Genomic DNA, 12,026 nt, shown 5'->3' with positions numbered 1-12,026 from the left:
AACTGTAGCATAATATCACAACATGCAATATTAAATGAGCTGGGTCAACAAGAGATGAAATGTACAGCTATGTTGAAATGTTTTTTTTATGACTTTGTAAATTTTAAAAGAATATACGTTGATATCAACCTTCTGACCTACAAGTCAAACCTTAGCCTCTAGACCTCAAGGTCACACCCAAGCCTTCCGACCTACAAGTCAAACCTTAGCCTATAGACCTCAAGGTCACACTCAAGCCCTCCGACCTACATGTCAAACCTTAGCCTCTAGACCTCAAGGTCACACCCAAGCCTTCCGACCTACAAGTCAAACCTTAGCCTATAGACTTCAAGGTCACACTCAAGCCCTCCAACCTACAAGTCAAACCTTAGCCTCTAGACCTCAAGGTCACGCCCAAGCCTTCCGACCTACAAGTCAAACCTTAGCCTATAGACCTCAAGGTCACACTCAAGCCCTCCGAGCTACGAGTCAAACCTTAGCCTCTAGACCTCAAGGTCACACCCAAGCCTTCCGACCTACAAGTCAAACCTTAGCCTATAGACCTAAAGGTCACACCCAAGTCTTCTGACCTACAAGTCAAACCTTAGCCTCTAGACCTAAAGGTCACACCCAAGCCTTCCGACCTACAAGTCAAACATTAGCCTCTAGACCTCAAGGTCACACCCAAGCCTTCCGACCTACAAGTCAAACATTAGCCTCTAGACCTCAAGGTCACACCCAAGTCCTCTGACCTACAAGTCAAACCTTAGCCTCTAGACCTCAAGGTCATAACCAAGCCTTCCGACCTACAAGTCAAACCTTAGCCAATAGACCTCAAGGTCACACTCAAGCCCTCCGAGCTACAAGTCAAACCTTAGCCCCTAGACCTCAAGGTCACACCCAAGCCTTCCGACCTACAAGTCAAACCTTAGCCTATAGACCTAAAGGTCACACCCAAGTCTTCTGACCTACAAGTCAAACCTTAGCCTCTAGACCTAAAGGTTACACCCAAGTCTTCTGACCTACAATTCAAACCTTAGCCGCTAGACCTCAAGGTCACACCCAAGTCCTCTGACCTACAAGTCAACCCTTAGCCTCTAGACCTAAAGGTTACTCCCAAGTCTTCTGACCTACAATTCAAACCTTAGCCTCTAGACCTCAAGGTCACACCCAAGCCTTCTGACCTACAAGTCAAACCTTAGCCTCTAGACCTTGATGTCAAACCCAGGCCTTCACCTGTCAATGTCAAACTCTAGTATTTTGACCACAAGATAGAATACTTACCTCAAGACCTACACACCAAACCGTATCTGTAAACTCAGTGGTGAAATTTGTCATTAGACCTCAAGGCCTTTCAGCTTTAGTTCCCTTGGTATTTTAACTTGTGATCTGTACAGTTCAGTAAATGTGTAAACTGGACGGAATCCTTCACTCAATACTTATACATATATAGATATGTTTTATTTCCTAATCTTCAGGATGACATGGCCAAGAACGAGGACATGCATGGTAATATTACCACCAGTATTAAGAAACACTTTAAGAGGAAGTCCAAGCCGTCCCTCAGTACTGCTGGTATCAGGATAGTCACTGTAAGTATAGATATGTATGACCTGATGGTGCGGTTTGTGTCCAATGTCTCACCTTTCAGCCAGAGGTCAAGGGTCAAACCCCTGTAATGTGATCCTGACCTAGAGGAATGAATCGCATGTTTATTTAGGTTATTGTTCCATTGTTGTTTTAATGATTTAGAAATATTGCTCAAACTTAATAAACTGACATTCCTTTTGATACAGATTTAATACTTCACTGAAAGGTTCCATGATTAATATTCAAACAGGCCTTGTATATCAATAATTCCTAGATTAAAGATTTCAAAGTAACCTCCATATTAAATATCCATGGTTACCTCAATCCACATCTTTCCTTTACAGAGCACAGCACTAGACAAGGCCTCAAGGTTTTTCCCAGGAAGGAAGGCAGCTCTGACATACCAGCAACAGGAGAATGGTGATGAGGTCTTCTGATTGGATTGCTGGAGTGTTCTACAGTATTATAATTCTATTGTCTTCATGGAAGTCTTCTCTACAAACATAACCTGTTACAGTATTTAAAAGCACCGTAACAAATGTTTCATCAAGCTCGGAGTTTGGAGAGCCAAACATATAATGTCATGGTTGCTGATAAAAGGCACATGTTTTAATTATCCATGATGAGAAATTACTCAAAAATGGCTATTAGCTAAAAACCAAATATGTTTTAATAGGTGTTGGTTTCTGTCAATTCTAGATATTCTTAATATATTTATTTTCAAGTTCAGAGCAATGTATAGTTTTGGTGATTTATAGTGTAAGGGGAGATAAAAAGATTGATGTTACGGTCAACCAATCCTGATCAAATCACCAACATAGGGCTTGAATTTCTTTTTTGTTGTATTACACTTACAAATAGTTTTTTTTTAAAATCCACAATTCCTGTTGAGACCCTGCATCAAAAATCAGCTTAACTCTCTAATGTTAAGAGGCATAATGTAGTAAAAAGAAAAAAAAAGATGAATGAAATTTAAACTACATAATAAATATAAGTTGTTCTGGGGAAGAAAACTCTGTTTCTTCAAATTAAAATCTGGAACTTGGCCTAAACCTAAGAAAATCTTAATTGGTATTCACAGGATAAAAACTTAATCATGTTTAAGAATATGTCATTTTATGGATCAGCCAAATGGATATTTCTTGCACATAAATTGAAGTATACTCTAAATAAAAGCATGGATTTTGGTTGTTGACAAAATTTTATTTCTCTTTCCAACAAGGAGATATGTTTAAGTACACTTGTTCTAAACCAAACATCATCATGTGGAATAGAATATGTTTTTGCATCCTGTGATCAGAAACTTAATAGACCGGGAACATTCAAAGGATTTTATTTCTTATTCACAGTATCAGATATAGTATCTGATAATCCTTATAATTATGTATGCTGTCATGAATGTAATGATTTCATTCTAGTTTCCAGAGAATTATAGATTCTATTTCTCATACAGCCAATAGCTATTTACTTGGCTGGGAAAGACTATTAACTGTACATACTCATCATGTAATATAAAGAAAATCATTAAAATTTGTGTAATCTATGCTATTTACATCTTGTACATAAAGGAACCTTTTAAGCATGATTATATTTACTACTTTGAGTAAAATTTTTTTCTTAACATTGTATATCTTATTTATTTTTGTTTTTCTACTTGCAAGGCCCAAATTTACCTGTTCTTAGAACCAAGCACCTAAAGATGAAATTTCTTTATTTCGGAAATTTTCTTACCTTGTTTTGCAATTAAGCATAAGAATTAAAAATCTTGATAACAAGGTTTTGTTGTATAGGCAGTAAAGACAAAGCCATGGCCAAGACCCTAGTATTTATAACAGTAACAATTACACAGATCCTATCTAATGAGGAATGTTCATAGAAGTTTAAAATTACAGCGGGTGTGATCAGTTTATGGAATCAGATTACAGGGGGTGTGATATGAATAGATTACAGGGGGTGTGATATGGACAGATTTCAGAGGGTGTGACAGGTAACAGGGGGTGTGATAAGGACAGATTACAGAGGGTGTGACAGGTAACAGGGGGTGTGATATGGACAGATTACAGAGGGTGTGACAGGTAACAGGGGGTGTGATATGGACAGATTACAGAGGGTGTGACAGGTAACAGGGGGTTTGATATGGACAGATTACAGAGGGCGTGATATGGACAGATTACAGAGGGTGTGATATGGACAGATTACAGAGGGTGTGACAGATAACGGGGTGTGATATGGACAGGCTACAGGGGTGTGATATGGAAAGATTACAGGGGGTGTGATATGGACAGATTACAGAGGGTGTGACAGATAACAGGGTGCGATATGGACAGATTACAGGGGGTGTGATATGGACAGGTTACAGGGGTGTGATATGGAAAGATTACAGGGGGTGTGATATGGACAGATTACAGAGGGTGTGACAGATAACAGGGTGCGATATGGACAGATTACAGGGGGTGTGATATGGACAGATTACAGAGGGTGTGATATGGATAGATTACAGGGGGTGTGATATGGATAGATAACAGGGGGTGTGATATGGACAGTTTACAGAGGGTGTGATATGGATAGATTACAGGGGGTGTGATATGGACAGATTACAGATGGTGTGATATGGATAGATAACAGGGGGTGTGATATGGATAGATAACAGGGGGTGTGATATGGACAGATTACAGGGGGTGTGATATGGACAGATTACAGGGGGTGTGATATGGACAGATTACAGAGGGTGTGATATGGACAGGTTAGTTGTATATATTTTATATGCTGGTGCTACCATTATTTGTTGCTTTTAAATTTGTTTTTCTCACCAAAAAGAATGTTTTTCTTAAAATTATTTCACGAGATGCGTTTCTCAGTCATTTGTTCCAAGATGTTTATGTAAATATCCACTTTCATTGAATTCATCATTGAATATTTAACTGGATTCCATGAATCAGAACTTCATTTGACCAAATCAAGTAATATAGTACATATGAGAGGTCATAAAATGTATCCTCAATGATGCTCATTGTTGAAAATTGTTATAGGTTAATAATAAAAGAATTCAACTTCTAAATTTTAAAAATAGGATTGAAACTTGGGAATATGGATTGTGCAACATTCTAGAAATATTTAAGGATTTAAGGGTATATGTTTCCATAATGACATGGAGCTTCTTTACAAAGAGTTTCACTTGAATTCTGTAAAACAATTTGAATCAACAAAAACAAAAAAAAAACAATGCCTTGAAAAGGTTACTGATATACATAACAGGGCCATTTTTGTTTTGTGACAAGTGTGGACTAGGGTTGTTTGTTTATAAAATTTAGCAAACCATCTACTCTAATTTTGCTTTATAACGCGCTTCGACAAAGCCTTTAGAGGCATGTATTAACACATTCATGTCTGTCCTGATTTGTGCCTGAAATGATACACTTAAAGTGCTGACAGTTCAATTGTCTTCATAAACAAACAGGCCCCAGGTAACAATGCACACATTGTAAAAAAAGAATTGATCAAGGTAGATAACTAAAAGTTATGTACAGTATCCATCACTGTGTATATATATGTATCATTGTTTTTTTTGTTCAATAGTATCTGTTTCATTGTAATACTTAAAAGCTTTTCTTTGGTCTTATTGTGAAATCAACGTCATCATTCTCCGTTGGATATGAACAGTTAGTGAGATACAATTACACTATATTATGCATTTTGTTTCTCAACTCCTGGCTTCATGTTTAAACTTTCTGATTTTTAAGAATTTTAAAAAAAATGAGGTTTAAATGATTTTTGAAGCCAGAACATGTATGTTGTCTTATGCCCATTGATTTGCTCAAGTGCTTTCATGGAGTTTGTACTTTGATAGTGCACGCTGCAATGGTTGTCAATTTAAATCTTTGCTACACATATAATATGCATATAAATTTGTCTCATTCAAATGATGATCAATGTGTTTACCTTCAGCCTCCAACACTTGTATTTATGCCTTTGTAGATGTAGTTCTGTGTGTGCTGATTTTAAAATTGATTTGAAATCTTCTGTGATTGTAGTATGCTGATTCGGTAGGTATTATCAGTCCTACAGCTTTGTTAGTTTAGAATAAGAATTTGCAATCATGGACTTTTGGTGACTTTATCAAACATTGACTAAACAAATACCAAAATCAGTAAACAAAATATTGATACTATCAAATTTTCAAAGGTAAAATTCAAATATGGCAAGTTCAATGCTTTTAAATACTTCAGGTGGTTTAATATGCTACCCAAATTTCCATGACCTTTTAACTGTGGTACAAAGTGTTGTGCATATTAGTATGTAATGCTGCTGCTAAAATATTCTGACTATAAACCTCAATATGATATTTGACTTGAAATCTTGTTACCTTGGTTTCTTTCCACGTTACATGTTGCCTAGGTGTTTAGGTTTTACCAGTGGACATTTAAACATGTGTTTAATGCTAGGAAATCTTTTCAACCTTTAGTTTAAACCTTAGTGCAGTATTTTGCCTAAGAATTATAACCAGATGAATTATGTCTGATAATTTGTTAAATGTAGTCGTTTTCCTAATGAATGTATTGCCTATGATTCGTTTGTTTACAACATGTATTTCTCTATAACAGTATGGCCTAGGTTGAACAGAGGGAGAAAAGTCCAGTAGCTTTACAACATAAGTCTTTTAAGTTGCTCATGTTAAATGTTGTCTATACATCACTATAAAGTGATTTTAACCAATCAAATGATCAAATAAAATCATTCTAGAAATATACATGTTTTATTCATTTCTTATATTGTAAATATACAACCGTAGAGTTTTCACAACATCATGTCACACCTGCCATATACACCACACCCACCTGCCAGGTATCTTGGATACCACATCAGCTACATATCTAGGATACAACCTGTTAACTTGTACAACATATTGTCTCTTCTCCCATCTTGATTATCATTTTATGATGTGCAAACGCATCTGTAAATTATTTTTTAATGAACTGAACACAGATTTCATGATCTTGTTCAGTTCTGACTAAGAATCTGGTCTTGGACCTTAATAACTATTTCCCATCACATTCTGACTGGAATAGAACAGTTAACAAATACAGAAAGTTAACATGTTCAACATGATATTTCTTCTAGTCCATGGTGGATGAAAGAATTGAAAATGGCATCAGCTACTCTTGGAAAACAGTGGACAAAAGCCCAGATAATGAATTGAATAAGCACCAAATAGCAAACTCTGTGATTAAAGATTAACATTGTGAGCACTAAAATTGTAACAAAACAAAATCCACATATCAGAAAAAGAGTCCATCAACCTTTGTGTCAAATTTGTCATTCTACATCCCTTCAGTGAAAATACCATACATGCAGGTGATCACTTGTCATTCCTCATCTTGCGGTCGGCCTGTTTGAGTCCTATCCAAGTATTCAGTTGTTTAGCACGGATCTTGCTCCAGATGACATGGTCGGTCAGAGAAAGGATTTGAGCGGCGGCCAGACCAGCAGCTTCTGGGTACATCACTGTAGCACATCCTAGACCTACAACATAAGTTTCACTACTGTAAATTCTGAGAAAAATTGATAACCAGGGAGTCATTATTAAAATTAGTACCAGTACACCACGTTATCCTTCAGCATGTACACTAGACTACCGACTGGTGGTCATACCATAATAATAAATGTCATGGCTAAACTTTAATTCCACTTATTCTAGGTTAAATTCTATCAATGCGACAGGTTATACTAGTCTTACTCTAACGACCATTCATGAATTTTTCTAAACCTTATGATTCTTATGAAATATTTTTAGAAGACTAAATGTTTATTTAGAAAACTAGAAAATAATTAATTTTCAATTTTTAAGAATAACTGATGCATTGCAATATTGGATAACCTAAATATTGCCATCAGTAAGACAGCAAATTTGTTAAGTAGATATCTGGTTTTATGGACATACCTTTATATTGTTTTTCATTTGAGATAATTAAATAATTTTTGAAAGATAAGTATGCCCAAAGTAAAGGCCTTAAATCATTTTTTACCTGATGGCAGTCTCATGGAGGACCATATGTCATGGGCTGCCCACTCTCCTGACAATGGGGGACAGTTGATAACTGGCCATGAAGAACTGCCGGACAACACTGGCCCCAGACCGTTACTTCTCCCAGCAACAGCAATAAAAACAGTAGGTATACCTTCGCCTGTCAAAATACATGAAAAAACTGATCAATGTAAGATTAAAATATAATACTAAATAATTTTATACAATAGCCATATAAAAGGGCAATAACTCCAGTTATCACATCAATATGACCGCTACATAGATTTGCAAAAATAATCTTTTGATACTGTATCATTCTTGCATTAGAACATCAGGCATATTTGATCAAATAGTGGAATTCTCTGATACCCACCTTCGTAATCAGCCAGTATCCTGAGTGTTTCTTCTGTGCCTTTGTGAGCTGATGTGACTCTCAGTTCACATGGAACACCCAATGACTTGCAGCTAGCCTTAATCTTTTCAGCATGGGTGGAATCAGACGCAGACCCCATCAAAACAACAGCTCTGGCAGTAGGTTTAGGCGACAGCAGCTGTAATGATAAATACATTGTGTTACTCTCACTCAGTTGTGAGAGATTCTTTTAAGATGATCAACCCTCAAAAAAAGAAGTATTGCTTTACTCCTGAATAAGTTGTGGTTTTGTTTTGGTACCATGAACATGTATAAATATAGTGAAAGTTAAAAGTAAATGAATTCCAAACACTGTGATGGTATTGAAGTCTAGTCTGGCCTCAAGCTGACCAAGAGTCATATTGAACAACCTTATTTATTTTACAATGTTTACTTTCTCATCATCTCCTCGCTTTCTCTCTAATGATAAGCACCATGCCACCCGCTTATCTAACGACCTTGACCTTTAACAACAAGTAGACTGTGTGCTACTTTTAACCTCACCACTATGCTGACCCATTGTAACTCTTATAACCTATAATGTCTTCCTGCTAACTGATCTGTTATTCTTTGCTAGCTCTATGTGTAACAATCAACATACTCAATACACACATGTACCTTGACTCTCTCTGCAACCCATTCAAAGTTACGCTTCACAGTATCCAAGGCTTCCTTAGTAACCTCCTTTAGTTCTCTGTAAACTTGTTTATCCTTCATCAACCGACGGTCTCCTGCTGGCCACAGACGCCACGAGTCACTGTCTATAGTGTCCGCCAGTACTATTTCACCTGTAAATCACACCCTAACTGTATTTTGGGACTATCGTGTCTGATAAGTCAGTATACAGCCTGGCATCTTTTATATTGTAGGATTTTATGTAAAGGGTCAATAGGTCAATAAAACAACTGAATTAGAGAAAAACTGTGGTAAGACCTGATCCTCAAGTAAATCTATTGCATAAGTTTGTTGGTTTATTGTAAACAATAAAACCTATAAACCTACCAATCAGCTACTAACCAATTATTATGTATAAATTAAAAATTGAATTAAAAATCAAACTTTGCTCACAATATCCTTAGAATACAAAGTCATGATTTAACAATTTTCTCGGAAATCTGACAAAGCCAGTTTCTATTATCATACTCCTTTCTGTCTATCTTTATATAACAGCTAACCAGTATTTTGTACAACTCCAAATTCTATCTTCATGTCGATGAGGCTACAGTCCAGTGCTGTCCAGCATCTCTCCAATATCTCAAACACAGTGATAGTTGTCTTTCTCATGATGTCCAGCTCATCTGGTCCAATCAAAATGCCACCTACACGTAATTCTGCCGCAACACACTGTTCGTACGACCACAAAGGGTCATGATTTGCATCATCCTGAAAACAATAGTTAAATGTAAAAAGTCATGACAGAAAATATTAATACATGAATCAAATTTGTCCTGAATTAACTTTTGCAAAATTGGGATATATCAATGTATTGGTACACCATTTTCTTTTTGGAATGATGATGTTACTTATACGAAACAAGAGGCCCATAGGGCCTATATCTCACATCTGACTTTGTTTTGTTGAAATTGCTTCATCCAAATTAAAGGAAATCAAATTTTTCATTTTGAAATTCAACAAGGGTCACTTTTTGATTTGAGAGCTATTCTTAAGAACCTATTTTTCGGGAAAAAAATGGTACTGTAATTTTGGAAATTACCTTGAAGAAAGTTTCTTGTTTGGGTGGACAAAAGCGAAAGCCCTCTTTTACCCCCTGATGTCTTTTGAGGAAGGACCCAGTGGCAACTCTCCTTGTCACCCACTCCAGTGGCACCATCTCACATTCTAATGCTACAAACTCGGTATCAGAATGCTGCCTCTTGAAGTGAGTCTTAATTCCTAACAAAATGTAATTGATAGGACGTTATTTTTCTCAGTATTTTTTTCTGCATTTAGTGTCTTTTCTTTAAATGTTAAATATTTCATCTATATACAAGAACATTACTTTTTATCCAAATTTTAATAATTTTATTTTTTCAACAAGTTAGCCATTAATTCAATTTGAAAATCATGACACTTTCTGATTTCATAGCGATATTTTATTCAAATAATTAATCATACTGAAACGAAAATTGAGAAATCGAATTTAGTTGCACTATTAACTCTATTTCTAAAATCATTATATTATATTTCTTCAGATAGTGTGAATTTTTTATATAACAATAAATCATACTGCAGCAAAAAACTGAGAAATAAAATAATTATTTTACCAGCATCATTTAGCAATTTGAACAAAGCACATGTAGTCGCTGTTGAAATGGCAGCTTTGCCTTCCATATCATGTGCCCTTGCTCCGTCTCCTGCAGTAATTCGATCCTTTGATTTAAGCATCACATGACCAGGCAAAGATTCAAGTTTGTACACAATCTTGGTCTTCCCTTCAGTTATGACTGGCCCAAGGGTATAGTCACAGTCACCATTTTCTGATACTTTTGTAACAGAAACAATAAGCTATAGTATTGTTAAACTTTTCACATGTAATGATTTAAATCTTTTATTTGCATGAAGTCATGCATAAAGAATTAACAGTGCTATTAAATGTATGAACTGAGTGATGTAGACCAAGTTTTCTCTGGCTCCTATACCAGACATTTTACACATAATGTTACAATTTTATACTAATCTCCATGTCTTGATATCTTAATTATTCCTAAAAACAGTCTGACCTGTGTGAGCTAAACATTGACAAAATTTCAACACCCCATCCCCGAGGACAGTCATGCCATAGAAATGTCCACAAACTTGAAAGTTTGAACAAAGGCTATTAACTCTTCCAAACATTTTTGAATCAGTTTAATTCCGTTCATGAAAACAATCCATACATACATTTAAATGATTTTGCAAAAAATTTAGTCAAGCATCAAAACTGTGAAAAAAGTGAACTGTTTATGAAAAATTGTTTGTTATTACTAAAAGAGGTTCAAGAATCAGTAAGAATAAAGAGGAAACCTACAAAAGTATTTATTAAGTCTCCATGTGAAATAGATTCAAAGTTGAAAACAGCGCTCACAAAATAGAATGAAGCCGAAAAAATCGAGACGGTCTCAACTAAGTTGAAGAAAAATCGTAAACATATTATGTTAAAAACAATTCTTAAAATATTTGAATAAACAAATATATTAACGCAATAATTGTTTTTTGGTTGAACGTGTGAAATAGTGACATGACAATAACAATATCGATATTGATGACTTTTTTGAAGAACCCCATGAAAAATAACCAAGACTTGAGCAAGTCTATAAAGTTTTGAAGCACATAATGTGACGTAAGTTCCCGCCACCATTCAATTGTCAAATGATGAAGAAATACCGAATAAGTCTATTAACTTATTTTACACCACGAAAGATATTGCCTCAGTGACAAATACGTATACTTACCTGTTCCGTTCATCTTTTTTCCCTTCTGATGTCTTAAAATGAGTAACAGGTGCGTGAAATGGAAGAGACGTTCCTAGTTAGAACTTCCCCACGTGCGACTTGTCGAATGACTTAAATCCTCCGACAAAGAAAATAGTTTTGTATCAGTTTTGGTATTTTCTCTAAAAGTATGAGAAGTTGAACATTTTCCTTTCTAACTGATATATATTTTTTGATATAGGATCTTACATTGATGATGTGGAATGAAAACAATGTAAACTTTTATACATTGTTTTGTAAACAACTTCGGGGTAGGAATACAATTTTCATGGCGTACCCGGTAACCTCGGGGTCATGTTACAGAAGTGCGGTGAGTAGAAATTGGGTAAGTTGTTAGTTTCAATTATAGATAACTATAGCTATCAAACATATTAAACTTGAAAGGTTTAGTTATTATTTTTTTAGAATCATGTCATTATTCACGTTGATTGTCAACACGCATACATGGAGTCGACTCAATCTTTTTGCTGTGGTCGACCAGGCTGTTGTTGTAATACTGTCACTTGTGATCAGCTGTTCATGATCAGTGACCATGCAAAATGCCTTTATTAAG

At 35.7% G+C, this 12,026-nt stretch overlaps 2 protein-coding genes across 2 annotated transcripts in view; one reads left to right on the top strand and one right to left on the bottom strand.

The window, feature by feature from the left end:
- LOC132544749 (serine/threonine-protein kinase DCLK1-like) overlaps nt 1-2,006 on the top strand; it is a 46,640-nt gene extending 44,634 nt beyond the window's left edge. Inside the window, exons 16-17 of the mRNA XM_060208399.1 lie at nt 1,458-1,571; nt 1,914-2,006. Of these exons, the coding sequence (XP_060064382.1) occupies nt 1,458-1,571; nt 1,914-2,006 (207 nt within the window). The remainder of the gene's footprint in view (nt 1-1,457; nt 1,572-1,913) is intronic.
- Nucleotides 2,007-6,925: 4,919 nt separating this feature from the next.
- LOC132544795 (multifunctional protein ADE2-like) lies at nt 6,926-11,447 on the bottom strand. The gene is made up of 8 exons (XM_060208440.1): nt 11,435-11,447; nt 10,268-10,486; nt 9,718-9,896; nt 9,179-9,386; nt 8,622-8,791; nt 7,965-8,142; nt 7,593-7,751; nt 6,926-7,089 (listed from the first exon to the last, which is right to left on the bottom strand). The coding sequence occupies exons 1-8, from the start codon at nt 11,445-11,447 to the stop codon at nt 6,926-6,928; spliced, it is 1,290 nt and encodes a 429-aa protein (XP_060064423.1).
- Between the last annotated feature and the right edge of the window lie 579 nt (nt 11,448-12,026).

This window comes from Ylistrum balloti, unplaced genomic scaffold (assembly GCF_031769215.1).
Source record: "Ylistrum balloti isolate Yb309-2 unplaced genomic scaffold, AGI_CSIRO_Ybal_v1 Utg369808, whole genome shotgun sequence".
NCBI lineage: Eukaryota > Metazoa > Mollusca > Bivalvia > Pectinida > Pectinidae > Ylistrum > Ylistrum balloti.
This window is presented reverse-complemented; position numbering and strand designations above follow the sequence as displayed.

Bases quoted from the DNA above. Each gene is read 5' to 3' on its own strand.
- LOC132544795 (XM_060208440.1), bottom strand. The intron at 8,143-8,621 runs GTACATGTGTGT...TTATCATTACAG, and splicing joins GGGTTGCAGAGAGAGTCAAG to CTGCTGTCGCCTAAACCTAC. The intron at 7,752-7,964 runs GTGGGTATCAGA...GTATTTTGACAG, and splicing joins GATACTGGCTGATTACGAAG to GCGAAGGTATACCTACTGTT.